Genomic DNA, 22,856 nt, shown 5'->3' on the forward strand with positions numbered 1-22,856 from the left:
CGCCCGAAAGCCGTCCTCTTCTAGGATCTATTATAGGACCTGGAGGACCTTTTTGGGGTTCTGTGCCGATCTGGGGATTCCTCCGCTCCGCTTTTCTCTCCCCACCGTTTTGTCCTTCCTGCAGAGCGGACTGGCCCAAGGGCTGGCCCTTAGTTCTTTGAAGGGTCAGGTGTCTGCGCTGTCCATTTTGTTTCAGCGCCCACTGGCCCCCCTTGGTCCGGTCAAGACCTTCCTTCAGGGTGTGGCTCACGCGGTTCCCCCGTACCGTCCTCCGGTACCGCCCTGGGACCTGAACCTGGTTCTCTCAGCGCTCCAGGCTTCCCCTTTCGAGCCCCTGCGGACGGTTTCCTTGCGACTTCTGTCCTGCAAGGTTATTTTCCTTGTAGCCGTCACCTCTCTTCGGAGGGTGTCCGAATTGGCTGCACTCTCCTGTCTGGAACCTTTCCTAGTGTTCCACCAGGACAAGGTGGTTCTTCGTCCGGTCCCTTCCTTCCTTCCTAAGGTGGTCTCCGCCTTTCATCTGAACGAGGACATCGTTCTCCCCTCTTTGTGTCCTTCCCCTTCCCACCCGCGGGAGAGGGAGCTTCATCGCCTGGACGTTGTCAGGGCGCTCAAGGTTTACCTGGAGGTAACCAGCTCTTTCAGGCGTACTGACTCGCTCTTTGTGGTTCCGGAGGGGTCGCGCAGAGGGATGGCGGCATCCAAAGTTGCTATCGCCCGTTTTGTCAAGATGGCTGTTACTGAGTCTTATCTCGCCAAGGGCAAGGTTCCGCCCCTTGGTGTTACCGCTCACTCCACTAGAGCGGTCGGGGCTTCCTGGGCTCAGAGGAATCGGGCTTCTACGGAGCAGATTTGCAAGGCGGCCACTTGGTCCTCCTTGCACACCTTCACCAAGTTCTACAGGGTGCATACTCATGCGTCGGCTGACGCTGCTTTAGGCCGTCTGGTGTTGCAGGCGGCAGTTGATTGATGCCTCTGGTGTTGGTCTAGTTTGTTCTGGTCCCTCCCTTCTGGGACTGCTCTGGAACGTCCCATGGTTTCCTGTGTCCCCCAAGGAATATGGGCGAGAAAAGGAGACTTTTGTATTACTTACCAGTAAAGTCTCTTTCTCGCTCTTCCTTGGGGGACACAGCACCCGCCCTTCATTTGGGTTACAGTTGTGGTTCCGGCTTGGTTGCCCCCGTTGGGGCTCGACAGTTCTTTTTTCCGGTTGGTGGTTATCTTTCACTACTTGGACACGCAACTGGCAGTCTCTTCTCCAGGCTGAGGGGTATAGCTGATGGAGGAGGGGCTTACAGCTTTCACTTAGTGTCACGCCTCCTAGGGAGCAGAGCTATACCCATGGTTTCCTGTGTCCCCCAAGGAAGAGCGAGAAAGAGACTTTACTGGTAAGTAATACAAAAGTCTCCTTTTTTTGTGCATTTTGAATCTTTTAGTGTCCTATATTTCTCCTGGCATCGCTATGAACATGGATCTTTCTGGCCAAATCTACGTGAATCGGACTATGATTCCGTTGGAAAAGGCAGAGGAACTGGCTTTAATATAAATCTGCCCTGGAACCAGGTACACAGTTGACATTTGCAAAGAATTGCTAGCTGGTATTACATGATCAAGCACTTGACCTACTTAAAGGGGTTTACCAGGAATTGATAATGATGACCTATCCTCAGGATAGGTCATCATTATAACATCGGTGGGGGTTTGAGTTCCGACACCCCCGACGATCAGCAGGTTCAGGGAGCCGCTGCACTCACTAAAGCTCTGGTGAGCGATGCAAGCTCCTGGCAGCTTTCCAAGGACAGCGCTGTACATGGTATAGTGGCAATGTTTGGTACTGCAGCTCATCTCGATTTGACTTGAATGGAGTCAGACCCACACGGTTCTGATATTGCTGGCTTATCAAGAGGATAAATCCTCAATATAAACTCCTGGATAACCCCTTTAACGGGGTGTTCTCACAATTCACTTTTATAGCCTATCTAATGTCCTCTGGGACCCTCATAAGTAATTCTAATGGGGATTCCAAGCCCTCTTCCTCTTCACACAGTGAATGGAATGGCGGCCAAACGCAAACTCTGCCAACAAATGTTGATAATCTAACCTGAGGAAATGATGAACTGGATAAGGGAGCTCTCCTGACATATCTGTTACATGAATATTGGTATTCCCCTGGAAATAACAATTCTGGAGGATCTTTTCTTAGAACTCTGCATTGCACCATTTCTTATTACTCCTCTTAGAAGTGTATGATTAAATTCACAACTGGGTGTTACCATTCCCCTTGTGAAAGTGTGTTCTACTGATTGTTCCACTTATTTAGTCATACATTTCTTGGAGGAATAACAGAGGAACCCACACAATGTTAAGTTATAGAAATGGATATTGCCGAATTGTTTTATCACGGTAAATACAACAATACTTGAAATCGGACATGTCAGGAGTGGTAAGGGGTCCTCAGCATGCATTGCTGGCCATCCAGTGACCTTGAGCTGAAACATTCTTTGTGATGATCCTGAGTGGCGCAGCATTCGGAATCAATAGTGTATTTTCATAAAGCACCAAACTTGGTTATTTTTGTTCATTTAACAAAAAGGCAGGGGCATTTTTTTAAATAATAAAAGAAACCTTACACTCACCATCCCAAACCCTTTTTCTAGCTCACTCCTCTCTATTGGCCTTTGTTTTTCCGACTGCAGAGGTGATGTGCCCATGTACCTACACAAGACTGGGGTGGTCAATCACTGGTTCTGGCATTGTTGTGCCGTATAACGTTAAAACCTGTGATCGGCTGCAGCGCTCATGGGTCCATGGTATACAGGCATTTCATTACTGCAGTCAGAACACTACATCATAGCTCCAACGGTGGGGAGGATAGCCGTGGCGGCACTGGAATGAAGGGGGTCTGAAATAGTGAGTAGAAGACTAAAATATGTTCTATCCTTGGTGGGTCAGATGCCCATAGTAGGGGAATTGTTCTCCCTCTCACTGGAAAGATTCAATGCAGGAAACTGGTAGATTAACTATATATCATACACTAGTTTGCGTTACCATAAAAAATGAAACAATAATTTTACTGCCTGAAAAGGAACGCTTAAAAAATATACTTTATCAAATAAACTTGTTAAAACTATTTTGTGGTTAAACACCCACATATTTCAATCAGGCTTAAGTGTAAGAAGGAGGTTATTGTTTCTTTAATCATAAGTGAACAAACCTCCTTTCCTAGTACACCATTAATTTGTTATTGGTATGGAGATATCATATAGATACATGTTATCACCCATGTGTCATATAAATAGACTATGTATCACCATGTAACATATTCCTCTCCCTCTATCACCCAAGAATTTTTTTTGTATCTTTCTTGCTCTGTTCTACAAATCAGGGAAGAGAAACTGGGATGACTTGTTTTTGGTAATGTTATAGCCACCAGCGCTCATCAATATCATGCCCAGGTATAGTTCTCATAATCTACCTATCACCCTTTTATTCATGTAGCGTCTGCTCGACGCGTTTCTATGCTTGATGAAATAGCATGTCATCAGGAGAGCAAGTAGCTAGACCTGCGTGCCCAGGTTTAGCTCAGCACTAAAAAGGGCTTGGTGGACGCAGCACGCCCATGCACCTGGCGTGTTAACAGCGTACACAAAGAGAGATAGGAGTAGGCAGCGCATGTATTATGTCTTCTATAGCCATGACTGATCCGTCTTCTATTGTGCCAGATTGTGTCAGAGAAAACGTTTGGCTCCGCTTTGTCAGGCAGACAGCAAAATGCTGCAGGCAGCGTTTTGGTGTCCGCCTCCAGAACAGAATGGAGACTGATCGGAGGCAAACTGATGCATTCGGAGCGGATCCCTTTCCATTCAGAATGCATTAGGGCAAAACTGATCCGTTTTGGACCGCTTGTGAGAGCCCTGAACGGATCTCATAAATGGAAACCAAAACGCCAGTGTGAAAGTAGCCTAATACAGTGCATGAAAAATATGTAAATTCTGCTTCAGTATTCTAAAAAATGTGTTTTTCTTTAGATATCCAATATATATTTGACAATGCGTCAGGCCATATTCACATGCATTTCTGTTTATTTTCTTTTAGACTGGCATGGGTAATGCAGATTACATTGCTGCTTTCTTCCATGTACTCCTGCCTTTGGCCTTTGAGGTAAGTGACAATAATAATACCGTACTTAATAGGCAGGAATGTGAAATATAGGGCCATATGCCTGTATTTCGTATGCTGTTGTGCTCATTTTTTTAATTTCGTTTTTTTACTTTCAGTTTAATCCTGAACTAGTTTTGGTCTCTGCTGGTTATGATTCAGGAATTGGAGACCCTGAGGTACATATTTTCTTCCAAGTTTGACATTATTATTATTACTAGCAGAAGGACTCGGCTTTGCACGAGTATATTTCATCTATTTAATTTAATGTTTGTGTATGTCAAAAGATATCGACAGTATCCTCTATAACAGTGACATCTACAGTGCCCCTCCCCTTTAAAGCTGACCTACAGCAGTGAAGAAAAATGGCTGGGTTGTTATGGAAACCTGGAGTAAAACTGTGGTTATGTGGAGACTAAAGGCCTGCGAGCTTCTATTGACTGATAAGGGTCATGTGACTAGGCTTCTATTGGCTAATGCATTTTTTTTTGGGAATATCTCGCGCAGGGATGTCCTTTTGAACAGCTCACTCTCAGACAGCAGCACTGTGCTGTCTGAGCGTCAGCTGCAGGGAGAAAGTCACCGTCCCTCCCACCCCTGAAGCTGACAGACGTTGAATTTTACCTTAATTTTTTCAATCCATGTCGGCTACGGAGTGGGACGGGGCGTGGCCTAACCAGGTTGGGGCATGGCTTCACGGGTCCTGGGGGCGGGTTTTTTACGTCCGTCTTTTGAGGATGGCCTGAATGGCCACCCTACCTGCCCCCTGAACTGTCACCTCCACAGCACTCCGCTCCCTTCACAGTAACCTCTACAGTGCCTCTCCCCTTTAAAGCTGACCTACAGCAGTGAAGAAAAATGGCTGGGTTGTTATGGAAACCTGGCGTAAAACTGTGTGTATGTGGAGACTAAGGACCTGCGAGCTTCTATTGGCTGATAAGGGACATGTGACTGTGAGTATGGCAGTTGGGATATGAAGAGAAAGACCTGCAGGCTTCTATTGGCTAATGTAGGTCATGTGATGTGCCATATTTGCATTTGGGAAGATCTCAGGAATGGTATGTGCTAGAGAGCTGTGACCCCCACAAGATTTCTTTCCAGGTAGCAAGGGATGTGTATACCAAGTTTCGTTAAAAATAATGGTTGCGTTTTTGAGTGATCGCGGAACATATACATACATGCATACACAATAAATAGAAAGGCCTCATTGAGCAGGCCGAAACGTCGCTTGAATAAAGTTTGGGGTCCTCACCCGTTCACCTTATACTGGAAGTGCTGCCTCATTATTCGTTTTTATATATTTCGTGGAGGAAGAGCCGACCTCTGTGGGGAGTTTGCACCCGGTACATCTCATCTGACTGTGCTGCTGCACTATTTGTATTTTTTTATATATATATAGCTCAGTCTGGAGCAAAATGAAAAAAGAAAACGAATTCCAGCTCTTCACAATAAAAGGCTTCTTTATTCCACTTCTTTAAAAACAGACATCAAATGCAGAGTAGTATGCTGTGACGCGTTTCGGGCTGTTATATCTTAGCCCTTCATCAAGACAACGAAACAAACTTAAAATCTCCTTTTTATACACAGTGAGGAACAACCCTTCCCACTTGATTGGTCAGTTTCCCTGCTCCAGAACAGCATCAGGTGTTCCTGACCTGTTAATTACTAAGAGAAACACCCCAATCAAGTGGGAAGTGATCCACAGTTTCAGAGAGAAAAAACAAACAAAAAAAAAAACAGAAAATACTTCATTTATATTGTAAAGTTAGGTCATGTTTCCTATTCAATCCTCTAGGTATACATGTACCCAAATTAAACATCCAGTATGTTTCACGACTGTACAATTTTTGCCTACGGTCTCCTCCTCTAATTGGAGTTGTGACTCTCTCAATTCCTTGCACACAAAACGCAGAGGTATCGCCCTTATGTACTACCGCAAAGTGTGATGTGGCCGCTGAGACATTGCGTGTTGCAACATGTGGGATATCGCTCAGATGCTTCCGAATTCTTATTTTTAGCTGGTTGATTGTACATCCCAGATATTGCAGCATACAAGCACGGCATGTGATGACATAGACTACATATTCAGTATTGCAGTTGATATATTGCCGCATTTTGTGTATGCTATTGTTCGATGTAGATGCAATATCTTTACTCACTGACATGTATGTGCAACATATGCATTTTTTGCTTCCACATTTGAAGTTTCCTTTCGTGCTCAGCCAGACTGGTTCACACCCTGCGTTTTCCATATACAAACTAGGACTAAATTTTTGTCCTACAGTTGGTGCTTTTTTTGCAATGCATCTAATACCTGCCTCCGCGATGTCCCCCCAACCCTCATCAAAACCTATAACCGGGAAATGTCTACGTAAAATGTTGCAGATAAGGGGATATTCTACACTAAAATTTGTGACAAAAGTCGCAGGATTGCTCAAATTTCGATTGCAGACCTGCGTGTTATCATTTTTTTTCTCTATTTTTTCTTTTCTTTTTATTCGCATTCTTAGCTTGAGTAAATATGAGTGACTCTCTGTTCACCGAAATTGCATATTCCTTGGCTTTTCGAATGTTTTCTCTCGAATATCCCCTGATCTGTAACCTGGTTGAAATGTCAGATGCCTCCTTCTCAAACAGATCGAAAGATGAGCAATTTCTACGTGCCCTCAACATCTCCCCTTTGGGTATATTCTTGGCCACATGTGGGGGATGGCAGGATGATGCATGAAGCAATGTAATCCCAGCTGTAACCTTACGATGGGTACAGGTGTCAACTTTTTTGATCATAGGATCAGCTGATAATACTAAGTCCAAAAAGACAATTGAAGTGGGATCGCTGGTCATAGTCAGTTTTATCGATGGAATACAACCATTCAGAAAATCCACAAATATTATCAAGTCTTCTGCATCACCCTGCCAAACCCACAACATGTCATCAATAAAGCGCCCATACCATTTCAGAGATGTTAGATATGAATTATGGTCCGAAAATAAAAAATTCATTTCCCACCATGACATAAACACATTTGCCACTGAAGGCGAAAATTTAGCACCCATTGAAACTCCGGATATCTGTAGATAGTATAAACCATTAAACATAAAATAGTTATGCTTGAGTAAAAAATCAGTACATACACAGATATAATTACGGAGTTCCAAGGTGTAATTGCTAAATGTATCTAGAAACCATGTCAAGGCTAAGATTGCCAAGTGGTGGGGGATATTGGTGTACAAAGAGTTAATGTCTGCAGTGACCCACATGAACTCCTTCTCCCATGTAAATTGTTGGAAATTCTGAAGTACACTGCACGTATCTCTCAAATAGCCAGGTATGTGGGGTACAAGAGGTTGCAACAAGGAATCAACCCATTCTGACAGTCGTTCTGAGTACGATCCAATTCCAGCAACAATCGGTCTTAAAGGTGGAGGGAAACCCTCCTTATGCACCTTCGGAAGAGCATGGAATATGGGTGTACTCGGATGTTCAACATATATAAAATCCCTCTCCTTATCAGATAGGATGCCAAGGTGCACTCCTTCTTGAAGGATGTCGTACAGCCCGGACTGATATTGGGGGAGAGGGGTAATTGCCAGAGGTAAATAAACTTCACTATCTTTTAACATATTTTCAATTTGTGTTTTATATATCTCACTATCTAGCAACACCACCGCTCCCCCCTTATCAGCTCTCCGGACGACAACATCCGGTTATAGGTTTTGATGAGGGTTGGGGGGACATCGCGGAGGCAGGTATTAGATGCATTGCAAAAAAAGCACCAACTGTAGGACAAAAAGTTAGTCCTAGTTTGTATATGGAAAACGCAGGGTGTGAACCAGTCTGGCTGAGCACGAAAGGAAACTTCAAATGTGGAAGCAAAAAATGCATATGTTGCACATACATATAATATAAAGAGTATGGTGGCTCACTATCGCCTGTAACTATGGGTGGGTGCTACTAAGCCTAATGACTCACCCAGTCAAAAAGGTTAATATTGTATACAGAGAGGCTGAGCACTCTCCCAATGGACCACACAAAGACTATTCAAAAATTATTAGATTTATTACACCAATATATAGATCTAAAAACAAAATCACAATGAAACAAATTACACAATAAAATTACACATTAAGAATAATATTAAAATTGTTGTTCAGATAAAAAGCATAAAATTTTATGATTACGGTGGTATATAAAAGGGTAACATATACAACTTGAATAAAAAGGATATGTCCTAATTGGAAAAAACAAGAGAATCGATAATGGATTATTCGACACTATGAGAATAAATTTTCGACTATAAGAAGATATATATTCGAATAAATATGAAAATTTTCGGATGAATGTCCAAACTGAAATTTTCGATTATGTGAAGATAAATATTCGAATGAATAGGAAAATAAATTTTCGAATAAATGTCCAGACTGAAATTCGATATAGACTTATAGTTATTCTATCGATAATAATCAGTCGATATTCCCTGTATGGCAAAGCGAAATACACACTAATACCGTCTGACTATAGCACACGGTGGCGTCCCACGTGGCTGATGGAGTCAGAGTCGGCGGTACCTGTTTGTAGCAGTTCAGCAGGTGCAGTGTGAATATTGTAGCCCTCCGTGTAGAGATTCTTTGATAAAGAGATTGATTTCAGCTCTGTCACTTCAAGGGTTTAAATGGTTTGAATGTTCGCTATGTGCCATAAGAGTCCATCAGGGTGAAAAGGGGTCAATTCAAATCGTTAGAATCAGGACGTCCATCAGCTGATGTGCTGGTCTTTTGAAACCAGACGCGTTTCGGGGTCTTTTCCTAGCCCCTTCCACCGTAATCATAAAATTTTATGCTTTTTATCTGAACAACAATTTTAATATTATTCTTAATGTGTAATTTTATTGTGTAATTTGTTTCATTGTGATTTTGTTTTTAGAGCTATATATTGGTGTAATAAATCTAATAATTTTTGAATAGTCTTTGTGTGGTCCATTGGGAGAGTGCTCAGCCTCTCTGTTGCACATACATGTCAGTGAGTAAAGATATTGCATCTACATCGAACAATAGCATACACAAAATGCGGCAATATATCAACTGCAATACTGAATATGTAGTCTATGTCATCACATGCCGTGCTTGTATGCTGCAATATGTGGGATGTACAATCAACCAGCTAAAAATAAGAATTTGGAAGCATCTGAGCGATATCCCACATGTAGCAACACGCAATGTCTCAGCGGCCACATCACACTTTGCGGTAGTACATAAGGGCGATACCTCTGCGTTTTGTGTGCAAGGAATTGAGAGAGTCACAACTCCAATTAGAGGAGGAGACCGTAGGCAAAAATTGTACAGTCGTGAAACATACTGGATGTTTAATTTGGGTACATGTATACCTAGAGGATTGAATAGGAAACATGACCTAACTTTACAATATAAATGAAGTATATATTTTTTTTTTTTTTTCTTCTCTCTGAAACTGTGGATCACTTCCCACTTGATTGGGGTGTTTCTCTTAGTAATTAACAGGTCAGGAACACCTGATGCTGTTCTGGAGCATGGAAACTGACCAATCAAGTGGGAAGGGTTGTTCCTCACTGTGTATAAAAAGGAGATTTTAAGTTTGTTTAGTTGTCTTGATGAAGGGCTAAGATATAACAGCCCGAAACGCGTCACAGCATACTACTCTGCATTTGATGTCTGTTTTTAAAGAAGTGGAATAAAGAAGCCTTTTATTGTGAAGAGCTGGAATTCGTTTTCTTTTTTCATATATATATATATATATATATATATATATATATATATTAGTTTGAAAGAAAACAGGACTGCACTCCAGATAAAAGTGAAAAATCAGTGGAGCTTTATTCACCCATAATATGGGTGAATAAAGCTCCACTGATTTTTCACTTTTATCTGGAGTGCAGTCCTGTTTTCTTTCAAACCGTATTTTGGGGTACTGCCGCTGCCCTTGTGGATTTTGCATCCGACTCCTGGTGGTGCTCCCGCTGGATTTTCATATATATATATATATATATATATATATATATATATATATATATATATATATATATATATATATATATATATATTTTAGCATTATTTCCATAAAAGAATGTTTTAATGATATTGTATTTTTGCAGGGACATATGCGTGCCACTCCAGAGTGTTTCTCCCATCTCACTCACATGCTTATGCATCTTGCTGGTGGTAAACTGTGCATGATCCTTGAGGTAAATGCAATTCTCACTCATTTAATTCAAATATAAGCACTTTGTGTCTTTTTTTTCTATGGATACACAGAAAGGCGTAGAAATGCCAGTATCCAGTCAATACAGGACTTGGAATCTTTGAAGGGAACGATCTTTCATTTTCATGAGGATAGCACTGTGTAACTGGACACTAAGGCTACATGCACACGACCGTTCCATTTTTTGATGTCCGCAAACTGCGGATCAGCAAAACACGGATGACGTCCGTTTGCGTTCCGCAATTTGCGTAACGGCATGGACAACCTTTAATATAACTGCCTATTCTTGTCCGCAAAGCGCGGACAAGAATAGGACATGTTATATATTTTTTGCGGGGCCACTTAATGGAGCAACGGATGCGGACAGCACACAGAGTGCTGTCCGCATCTTTTGCGGCCCCATTGAAGTGAATGGGTCCGCATCAGAGCCGCCAAAACTGCGGCTTGGATGCGGACCAAAACAACGGCCGTCTGCATGAGGCCTAAACCAAATGTCTGTCTTTTCTTTATTTGTTGTGCAGTTAAGTCAGGCTTTATGGCATTGTTACTGTCTGGAAGTCCCAAAAATGTCTACATTTCATAATCCCTGCTTTATCTTCTGTATCTCAAGCTTTGAGGTTCTCCAAAACCGTTGACATACACATGAGTAATGCTTCCTTCATGCACAAATTTGCTCTGGCGCATTTTCTTACTGCCAAAAAAAAAAGCCATAAAAACCTATCATATGTATAAATTATATGTGCCATATCGGCCCCTGGATATTCACCCAGCACATGTCCTATGCCATTTGCTAACTGAATGCCAGTGGTCATATGATCAATGCTATGTTTAGTCCTATTCAATTTGCCTATGGATGCACTACACAAGACGTAAATCTGGGCTCTGCCATTTGAGTCTATTTTTAACAAGGGTATGAGCAATATTTTTAATTCATGTATAATAATTATTAAATATTTAGTGAAAAAAAATTAGTTTGTTAAAAAAATAAAATACTGGAAATGCTGTATGAATGAATATTCTCCATTTTCTAGCAATGCACATACAGAGATCTCTTACAGATTTATTTTTGCAGATAACACCAAGCTATGTAGTACAGTCTATGGAAGATGTCCAAGCTGACTTGGACACTGAGTGCTTGGACATCAACTTGGCAAATGTAATTCATTGTAGAAAAAAGTTATGCATCTGGGTACCAATAATTTACATGCATCATATGTAATGGATGGGTAGTATCAATGGGAGAGTCACTTGTAGAGAAGGATTTGGGTGTACTTATGGCTCATAGACTAAGTAACAGCATACAATGTCAATCATCTGCTTCTAAGGCAAACAGGAAATTGTCATGTATTAAAATAGGCATGGAGTCACATGACAGGAATTTAATAGTACCACTTTACAAAGCTGGGTACTAGTCCATCAAAAGAATGCCTTGGAGCTAGAAAAAGTACAAAGGAGAGCAACTAAACTGATCAGTCTTGATTTAGTTTTGAGAAGAGACATCTAAAGGGGGACATAATTAACTGAAATAAATGGGCCGTACAAAAATTATGATGAATCCATGTAAAATCCCCTATGAAATGGTCGACCTCAGGATGGGGTCACAATAGGAACACTGGGTAGTTTTAAAAAGGGCTTAGATGAATTCTTAAAATTAAATAGCATTAATGCTTATTGAAAATTGTAGAAGTCTGGGACTCACTCCCCTTTACTAAAATTCACATCCCCATCTAGGCCTTGGTTGACCTTGATGGACTTATGTCTTTTTTTCAACCTCATTAACTATGTAACTATATCCTGTCACAATTGTTTAGTCCGGCTATTAAGAGTTGGCATGGTAATACATTTCTTTATATAAAGGTTATTGATGTGACTTAGCTTTAAATGTAATTTTATTAGAGAGTATGCAGTCACCAGCTTCTTTTCTAACAGGGCGGCTACCATCTCCGCTCTCTGTCAGAATCTGTTTCCATGACTGTAAGAACATTGCTCAGAGATCCAGTACCCAGGTTGTCTGGAGAAATGACGCCATGTTACAGGTGTGTTTTATCATTCTTCATATATAGTGCCTTGAAAAAGTATTCATACCCCTTGAACTTTTCCAAATTTTTTCACCTTACATCCACACACTTAAAGGGGCTCTCCGGGATATAAGCTGTTCTTTATTCCTTGACTACATGAGTGGAGCATCTGAGCATTTCCTTCGCTTGAGATTCGTCTCCGTACAGGATTCAAATGTATGGGCCCCGGCGAGGGAAATTCCTCATCGCTGAAGTCTCAAGGGACTTCAGTGGATAATTTCGGGATTTGATTTTTCAGCTTTAAAAACATTTTGAGCTTTGCTTTTGGTATGGAGATACTAGCCGGTACCAAAGACGTCTTCAGATGGCCGAAGTTATTCACCGAAGTCTTGCGAAACTTCCGTGATAACTGTGTTCACCTCGCCAGAGCCCATACATTTTAAAGCTGTACGGAGATAGGTCTCCATACAGCATTAAAACAAACTTTTGAGCAAATTGACTTCTGATCTTTGATTCGAAGCTCGATTCGCTCAACACTAGCCAGGACCATGGGAGTACACCTAGGTCATTACCTTTTCCCATAATATGCAAGCATGGCCGCTGCTGATTGGTCAGAAATGTGTGTGTGTGTGTGTGTGTGTGTGTGTGTGTGAATCCTGTTAAAATCTACTGTGTTTATATATGTTTTTGGGATAATTTGCTGTGCGTTTTGGACATATGGGGGCAGTAATGTGTTTTATCTTTATAGTGCTTTAGAATCCATACAGAATACAAGGCATGCACATTCCCCATACTGGAAGTGTTTATTGCATGATGGTAATTATGTTATTTTTTGTTATTTAGGTTTATACTGTACTTCTTAGCTGACATATATCACTTTTTTACCTTTGCTTCTCTATTCATATCTTATAGGGAAGATAAAGCAGGAACCTGCTTAGTCATTTTTTTAATGGCTTACTGAAAAGATGATGACAAATGGCAGCTTTCAGGACTACTTAGGTCTCTTCATTAGGCATAATATAACACAATATCGGAAGCTGTGGAAAGAATACTGTGATTTCAACACTTATTTATTTTTCTATGTCCTTTTGTGTATAAATATGTGACTCTTCAGATATTGTGTTAGGGCCCCATTAGAGTGTCCAGTGCTCGGGCAAGATGGGTGCCAATGGATAATAAACACGTCCATTGTCACCCGTTACATAGGCCAATATGAAGTGAATGTGGGAAGAACAATTGCTAGCACAGTCCTTCACCCCCAATTCAGTTCTATTGATTATGTCCAGCACATCCCTGATTAAACAAAGCAGTGTGCTGACGATAATTGAGTCTTTTATGCTGCTTAAAGAGGTTATCCAGGAAAAGATATTTATGACTTATCCTCAAGATAAATCATCAGTATCAGATCTGTAGGGTGCAAGACCTGGGACACCCGCCGATCAGCTATTAGGAGAGGCCTTGAGCACTGCAGCCTCATCATGGCCCAGTGACATCACTGTACATTGGTCATATGGCCTAGTTGTAGCTCAGCCTCATTCAAGTCAATGAGCTGCAATACCAAGCACAGCCACTATAGAATGTACGGCACTATTCTCGTAAAGCTGCCGGGTCCCTACCTCGATTACCAGAGCTCCGGTGATCACAGCGGCTCCCCGAAACAGCTCATCGGCGGGGACGCTGATGTGATAATGATGGCCTATCCTAAGGGTAAGTCATCATTACCTTTTACAGGATAACCCCTTTAAAGAGGATCTGTCACCCGGTTCAAGCGTATAGCCTGGTAGGGCTTATGACACAGACAAAAACCATACCTTTATTTCTCATGTAGTAGGTCCAGTATGGCCGAAAAAGCAACTTTTAAAAATATGCAAATGAGGAATTCAAGCACTCGGAGGCGGGCTTATGCCTTCCGAGCACTGCTTCTGGGACGCCCCCGTTCCTTGCAAATGCCGGCCTTCTGCACCTAATCATGCCCTCATGTCCTTTGACAGCGCTAGATCCGCCAGTCTAGCGCTGATATCCTGCACCTGTGCACTCGCATCCGTGGCTGTGCATGCGCACTGGATCTTTTCCTTCCCGGCTCGTGTGTATGTCCAGTGCTCACGTGCCATCGTGGAAGCGAGTACGCAGGTGCGGGATATCGGCGCTAGACTGGCGGGTCTAACGCTGTCAGTCAAAGGACATGAGGGCATGATTAGGTGCAGAAGGCCGGCATTTGCAAGGAACGGGGGCGTCACAGAAGCAGTGCTCGGAAGGCATAAGCCCGCTTTCGAGTGCTTAAATTCCTCATTTGCATATTTTTTAAAGTTGCTTTTTCGGTCATGCCGGACCTACTACATGAGAAATAAAGGTATGGTTTTTGTCTGTCATCAGCCCTACCAGGCTATACGCTTGAATCTGGTGACAGAGCCTCTTTAAGGCTGCCCGCTGTGGCTCACTGCTAATTGCCAGGCTCCATGTCTTCTTGTTAGGCCTTACTTGGAAAAAATACCATGTACAAATGCTAGCCAACAATTCCAAGTGTGGTCTGGCAATTAGCGGGCAGCCGCATACGGATCCTGCTGTCGGTGGCACATCATATGCAGTCAGTCGACAAACAGGTGTTTGCTTGTTTGTTGGATGGTCTGCAGCACAATTACATGGGCTAGTTATTGGGAAAGAGCAATCCTATGAACGCTTGTTTCCAATTATTGGCCTGAAAATCATCCAGTGTAATAGAAGCTTAATAGCTACATGAGATAAATGCATGTGTAGCTTTGTTACTCTGCAATTGCAGTTTACTGTGGTTACTGTTTCCAAAAATATAAAAACATGGGTCTCACCTCCACATGCCCTTCACAGTTTACGTTGCTCGTCTGCATAATTAATAGTGTGCAGCACCGTAATCTACATACTGTACTGTACAAGGCATTTGTATACAGTTTGATCAAAATACATAAGGCCACTAACCACTGCAAGGTTGCCTCTGCAAGTGGGTACCTATTCTAATTTCTTGCAGTACCACGTGGTAAACACGTGCCATAGCACCGCTCCAGCAAGCGGAGGGAACCAGCAGACCAAGAGCACCCATGCTGTCAAACTTGCCACTGGTCCCCACCAACCTACAGGCACAGCGCCACAGCAACCGTGTCAACCACGCATTACTGCACCATGAGAACAGATGTCTAAAGCTCACCTTTCCATGTACTCTCGGGATCTACAACTGAGAACAAGTAGGGGTTTATTAACCCTTACTGTAGTTACTGTTTCATTGTTTAAGGGAATGTTCACATGGAGGATTTTACATCGCAGCAGAAACTCCCACCGGCCCGCGAACTACTGTGCTGTCTCCCATTGAAAACAATAGGAGGCAGACACCACGGAGCCATTGCTGGAATTTTGGTGCAGTAGCCACACCATTATTCGCCAGAAAATTACACTGTGTCAGTGGGCCCTAAGGGCAATGTTACACAAGGCTTTTTGTACCAGTTTTTAGCGCCAAAGCCAGTGTTGGGTTGGAAGAGAATGAAATATATAAAGGAAGGACTTCACTTTCCAGCCAGAAAACTGATCTGCCATGCGTAAACATTTTTCTGCCAGTCAGTTATTATAGTGTGTAAATGGCCTCATAGCACTTTAATCCTGATGAAGGATGCTGATGAGCTGTCGAACAAGCATGTGTTTATCGGCTGATCAGCGACACAGTAAAACAGAACTTTTATGGATGAACGCTTGTTCCCAATAATTGGCCTGAAAATCATTCGGTCTAGTAGGGCCCTTTGTGCCTGATGAAGAGACCTAAGTAGTCTGGACAGCTGCAATTTGTTATCTTTTCAGTTGGCCTTTAAAAGCTATCAAATACTGAGGACTCACCGTTTTTTATCTTTACTATCTACTAACTAAAATGGTAACAAAAATTTTAAAAAACTTCCTTCTATAATCCAAACATTACCTAGACTATGGTGCTTCAAACTGAAATTTCCGGAACGTTTCTGATTTATCTTGGCCCTCTACATGAATAACACATGGCGATTGACACCCAGCGATGCAAATTATTGCTACTTGCATGGACACCGCATGGATAATCAGGCTAATGCCTCATTCACACAGTCAGTGTTGGGTCAGTGATTTCCAAAGCCAGGTGCGGCTCTAAACACAGAATAGGAGCAGATCTTTCCCTTATTTCTTATGTCTGTGGAGGCTCCAGTCCTGGTTTGGGCTCATAATCGCTGACCAAAACACTGACGTGTGAATGAGGCTTAACTGAGCAGGCAATTATGAGGGACAAATAGTGAATTCCCAATAATTGCCTGTTGGTCAGAATGGGAGAAAGCTTTATATGCAGCAATCATCTGTATGGGGACAAAGGAGCACTGCCTGGATATCTCCTCTTCATACAGAATCATTGTTTCTGGGCAGCAGATCCCTGATTACACAGCACGATCTGCTGCCCAGGAACAATGATTTAGGTGTCTTCATCGGCGATGCTTTCACCTGATGAGAGTGTTTGCTTGTTCATTCGGTGATTGTCTGCACCTAGAAACGCTCCTTCCCGATAATTGCCCCAATTGTCAGCCCTTGTAGAGGGGCCTTCAGGCACTGTTAGGCCTTGTTCACACTTCAGTTATTTGGTCAGTGATCATGAGCCCAAACCAGGTGTGGCTCAACACAGAGCAGGAACCGATCTTTCCATTATACCTGATCTCTGTGTAGGATCCACTTCTGGTTTTGGCTCACAATCACTGATGGAAATCATTGACCAAATAACTCCAGTGTGAACTAGGCCTTACATCCAATGTAGATAAAATTTTGAATGTATTCAAAGTCTGTGTGGATACTGTAATAGTCACTATTTCTGCTTTTAACTTTGAAATACTGCAAAGATTATTATTTTGTACCAATTTAGAAGCTTTTTATTTTTCTATGGTAATTTTTTTGATTGAGCTTATAAGCAAAAGTAAGGCTTCATCAATCCTTCAACAGTGTTCAGTCAACTTCCAACAAACTTTTTTTCCATTGATAACATGGGAACATGAAACCTACAAATGTATGCTAAAAGTAGTTTAGTGTTCCTTTTGAAAGGATTTATCATCAGTCCTACATCCCATATGCTGCAGGCGTAGCAGACTGGCCATACGTAGTCTCTGTCATTTAAAATAAGTTATGGAACGTTACAAGGAGAGGCTGAGCATATGCAGCCATCTCTCTTCTGGCTTATGATTTGGAAACCAGATGGTCTCTGGAGCAAAACATTGTCAGGCAAACCTTTTAATAAAAAATGCTGTTATTTACTGTTTAAGCTTGATGCCCTAGGATCTTATTTTGAGATATCGACATATGTGCATAGACATTAATTATCACTTACCTGTAATCATAGCTGAACTTCTCCAGTAGGAAAATTAGGACCATTACTGTCATCAGTTGTAATTGCACATTTTCTCCCTAAATGTATATCTTAATATTTATAAAGTTTCGTTAAAGCTTTAATAACGTTGCTGTAATAATAACCGGTCATTAATATTTTTTGTGCGTTTTTATTTCATGTTGAAAGAAACAAGGTTAGTAGAAGAGATAAGCACTATTGGCTTGAAAGCCCTGGAGCCGTTGCATGTAGATGCATCTGCTGTGGATGAGTTTCTGGAAAATCATATGAAGAAGATCCTGCACCCGACCCCACCAATCACCACCTTGGTGGTAGCTCCTGTAGAGAACACACTTAACCTTCCTGCTGGTGTGCAGTTAGAAGAAAGCACCGTGACCCCAGAGCAAGCAAGACAGGCAATAAGGTACAATGTCAGTTTCTTTCTGTCTGCAGGGGTTAAATTCCTGTTCTGCTCCCTTCAAACCTCCCAATTCTCCCTAAAAAAAAAAAAAGGTAGGAAAAAACTGGGTCAGATCGCATGTATGACATCTGCATGGATAGGGAACGTGACATCACTGGGTGTCCACAAGAACATCTGTGCTGTGCCAGGATTAGCGGAGTGGGCACAGGCCCTTACGCTAAGAGGTCAACAATGTGCGAATATAGGGAATTTAAGGCACAGCAGAAATAAGGACTTTGGGTGCCAATTTCTTTAATAGAAAGCCAAAAGACGTTAATAAAGTCTATTAGAAAAAAATATTTTTAGGGGCGTTTGGGTCATAAAAAAAAAAAAAAAGTAAAATGAAAGTTTAGTTACTTTTCCACCCCTTAATTCAGAATGCCATACATGTACGGCATTAGGCTACATGCACACGACCGTATGTGTTTTGCGGTCTGCAAATTGCAGATCCGCAAAAAAAAAGGATGACGTTCTGTACGGCATCCGTTTTTTTTTTGCGGATCAGTTTTTTTCTGCGGATCCATTGTAATAATGCCTATCCTTGTCCGCAAACTAGAAAAAAAATAGGACATGCACTATTTTTTTTTGTGGAGCAACGGAACGGACATACTGATGCGGACAGCACACGGTGTGCTGTCCGCGTTTTTTGCAGACCCATTGAAATGAATGGGTCCGCATCCTATCCGCAAAAAAAAACGGATCGGACACGGAAACAAAATACGGTCGTGTGCATGAGGCCTTATGCTCAACAGCTTGTATGGAGGTGCTGAGGCCGCTTCTTACATGGCAGGTGCCGGCTCCAATGACACCTGGTAATACTGAAACCGGTCAATGAATCCCTCAGATACTGCAGCATCTGTGAAGATAGCCACCTCCCTCTGCCTTCTAATTGGAGCCCCACAGAAAAAATTTAGATTATTTTTTTTAAGTAAGGCTACCTGCACACGACCGTATGTGTTTTGCGGTCCGCAAATTGCAGATCTGCAAAAAAACGGATGACGTTCCGTATGGCATCCGTTTTTTTGTTTTTTTTTGTGGATCAGTTTTTTTTGCAGATCCATTGTAATAATGCCTATCCTTGTCCGCAAACTAGAAAAAAATAGGACATGCACTATTTTTTTTGCAGAGCAACGGAACGGACATACTGATGCGGACAGCACACGGTGTGCTGCCCGTGTTTTTTGCAGACCCATTGAAATTAATGGGTCCGCATCCTATCCGCAAAAAAAAACGGATCGAACACGGAAACAAAATACGGTCGTGTGCATGAGGCCTAATAAAACGAAATAAAACCTATAAAGTTTGATATCAGTGCAAGTGTACTGACCAGCAGAATAAGGATGTCATGTCATTTTTAGGGTAGAGTGAACCTAGTAATATCAAAAAAAACCTTGGCAGAATTTTTTCTTCTTTTAATTTTACCCCACAAAAAACTATTTTTTTCCCAACACAAGACATGGTACATTAAATAGAGCCATTAAAAAAGACATCTTGTCCCGCAAAAAAAAATAAGCCCTCATATGGCTGTATGAATGGAAAATATAAGAAGTTATGACTATTGGAATGTGGGGGGGACAAATAAAAAATGCAAAAATGAAAATAGGCACAGTCTTTAATTCAGAGGAGTCCTGTAACTGACACTGTACCTATAGAACTCTCAGCAAAGGAGACACTTCAAATGTTTTTCCCTAACAAGATTTTGGCTCTGCTGTGTAAAAAATACAGTGAACCTGGCAGATGACTTTGGTGCCCTATCCTAGAGTAGGATATGATAAAGGGAGAGAAGTTGAGCTCCATGATACATTAGGTTTTTTATGACTTAGAGCAGGATTTCTTAGTAAAAAGCAGAGTAAATCCTGACAGGACTCCTAGGAGAGCCAGGAGGAGTCCTGACAACCGTGCCCACACATGAATCACTGTATGTGTTTTAATGTATAGATAATTTAGTATACACATGTTAAACTAAGTAGGATTTGGAATAAACCAGAAATGGACCGCACTGCTGTGTGAGGTGGCCCGGATGGGTGCTCTCAGCCCACAGATTCACCCAATCTATAAGCTGTAACAATATTTCAAAAGAAGGGCTGGGCACTCACAATATATGGAGTATGTGGTACTTTATTAAATAAAATGGTATAATACTGATAAAATTAGCAATAACAATAATACTAATAAAAATATATAATGACACTACAATCAATAAACACAATAAATGTGTCTGGCCAGACTATATAGTACCTTCACAATAAAAACAATTAATTATTAAAACCACAGAGTTCCAATAAAACGCAATGGTTATCCTTAAACCCGATGTCCATAAATTTCACATCAGTAGACACTGCTCAAAAAAATAAAGGGAACACTTAAACAACACAATGTAACTCCAAGTCAATCACACTTCTGTGAAATCAAACTGTCCACTTAGGAAGCAACACTGAGTGACAATCAATTTCACATGCTGTTGTGCAAATGGGATAGACAACAGGTGGAAACTATAGGCAATTAGCAAGACACCCCCCAATAAAGGAGTGGTTCTGCAGGTGGTGACCACAGACCACTTCTCAGTTCCTCTGCTTCCTGGCTGATGTTTTGGTCACTTTTGAATGCTGGCGGTGCTTTCACTCTAGTGGTAGCATGAGACGGAGTCTACAACCCACACAAGTGGCTCAGGTAGTGCAGCTTATCCAGGATGGCACATCAATGTGAGCTGTGGCAAAAAGGTTTGCTGTGTCTGTCAGCATAGTGTCCAGAGCATGGAGGCGCTACCAGGAGACAGGCCAGTACATCAGGAGACGTGGAGGAGGCCGTAGGAGGGCAACAACCCAGCAGCAGGACCGCTACCTCCGCCTTTGTGCAAGGAGGAACAGGAGGAGCACTGCCAGAGCCCTGCAAAATGACCTCCAGCAGCCCACAAATGTGCATGTGTCTGCTCAAACGGTCAGAAACAGACTCCATGAGGGTGATATGAAAGCCCGTGGTTTTAATAATTAATTGTTTTTATTGTGAAGGTACTATATAGTCTGGCTAGACCTATTTATTGTGTTTATTGATTGTGTCATTATATATTTTTATTAGTATTATTGTTATTGCTAATTTTATCAGTATTATAGCATTTTATTTAATAAAGTACCACATACTCCATATATTGTGAGTGCCCAGCCCTTCTTTTGAAACACGTTAAACTAAACCATACCGTTGTCGTGAAAGTGCAGACCAATCTGCAGGCAGCATGTTACAGAGCCGGAGTGGGATTAGCTGACTATCTAAAGGGTCAGCAACCTCCAGCGCTCCAGTTGTTGTGACACTACCACTCCCAGCATGCTCCAGTCACTTTTGAATAGCCAAGCAAGTGTGCATACTGGGAGTTGTAGTTTCACAGCACCTGGAGTGCCAAAAGCTGGTGACCCCCTGATCTAATGTGTATATGGGCCTCCCAACTCTCCACAATGGCAGATATCAATGGATTTCAACATTCTTTTTGGTGTTGGGTGATAAGCCATCCGCCAGAGGTGTGTCTGGCAACAGCGCTCTCCCATTCACCACACATGCACATTCTCAGCTGAGCAGAGTGCCCAAGTGTATGGGGGGTCAGATAGAGAGGTGTGTGAGTGTGTGTGTGTGTGTGTGTGTGTGTGTGTGTATATACAGTACAGACCAAAAGTTTGGACACACCTTCTCATTCAAAGAGTTTTCTTTATTTTCATGACTATGAAGGCATCAAAACTATGAATTAACACATGTGGAATTATATACATAACAAACAAGTGTGAAACAACTGAAAATATGTCATATTCTAGGTTCTTCAAAGTACGGCCTCCTCCACGTCTCCTGATGTACTGGCCTGTCTCCTGGTAGCGCCTCCATGCTCTGGACACTATGCTGACAGACACAGCAAACCTTCTTGCCACAGCTCGCATTGATGTGCCATCCTGGATAAGCTGCACTACCTGAGCCACTTGTGTGGGTTGTAGACTCCGTCTCATGCTACCACTAGAGTGAAGGCACTGCCAGCATTCAAAAGTGACCAAAACATCAGCCAGGAAGCATAGGAACTGAGAAGTGGTCTGTGGTCACCACCTGCAGAACCACTCCTTTATTGGGGGTGTCTTGCTAATTGCCTATAGTTTCCACCTGTTGTCTATCCCATTCAAAGAGTTTTGTGTTATGCACACTCTTGGCATTCTCTTGATGAGCTTCAAGAGGTAGTCCCCTGAAATGGTCTTCCAACAGTCTTGAAGGAGTTCCCAGAGATGCTTAGCACTTGTTGGCCCTTTTGCCTTCACTCTGCGGTCCAGCTCACCCCAAACCATCTCGATTGGGTTCAGGTCCGGTGACTGTGGAGGCCAGGTCATCTGGCGCAGCACCCCATCACTCTCCTTCATGGTCAAATAGCCCTTACTTTCAAAGTTTTCCCAATTTTTCGACTGACTGACTGACCTTAATTTCTTAAAGTAATGATGGCCACTCGTTTTTCTTTACTTAGCTGCTTTTTTATTGCCATAATACCAATTCTAACAGTCTATTCAGTAGGACTATCAGCTGTGTATCCACCTGACTTCTCCTCAACGCAACTGATGGTCCCAACCCCATTTATAAGGCAAGAAATCCCACTTATTAAACCTGACAGGGCACACCTGTGAAGTG

The 22,856-nt window shown here is 42.2% G+C and overlaps 1 protein-coding gene across 2 annotated transcripts in view; it reads left to right on the forward strand.

Annotated features, from left to right (window-relative positions):
• The window catches only part of HDAC10 (histone deacetylase 10), a 67,261-nt gene that overhangs the window by 15,044 nt on the left and 29,361 nt on the right, over positions 1 to 22,856 (forward strand). For both annotated transcript variants that reach the window (XM_040412015.1, XM_040412026.1), the window contains 7 exons: positions 1,437 to 1,563; positions 4,096 to 4,161; positions 4,278 to 4,337; positions 10,287 to 10,376; positions 12,323 to 12,429; positions 13,160 to 13,227; positions 17,942 to 18,176. In XM_040412015.1, the coding sequence (XP_040267949.1) occupies positions 1,437 to 1,563; positions 4,096 to 4,161; positions 4,278 to 4,337; positions 10,287 to 10,376; positions 12,323 to 12,429; positions 13,160 to 13,227; positions 17,942 to 18,176 (753 nt within the window). The remainder of the gene's footprint in view (positions 1 to 1,436; positions 1,564 to 4,095; positions 4,162 to 4,277; positions 4,338 to 10,286; positions 10,377 to 12,322; positions 12,430 to 13,159; positions 13,228 to 17,941; positions 18,177 to 22,856) is intronic.

This window comes from Bufo bufo, chromosome 1 (assembly GCF_905171765.1).
Source record: "Bufo bufo chromosome 1, aBufBuf1.1, whole genome shotgun sequence".
NCBI lineage: Eukaryota > Metazoa > Chordata > Amphibia > Anura > Bufonidae > Bufo > Bufo bufo.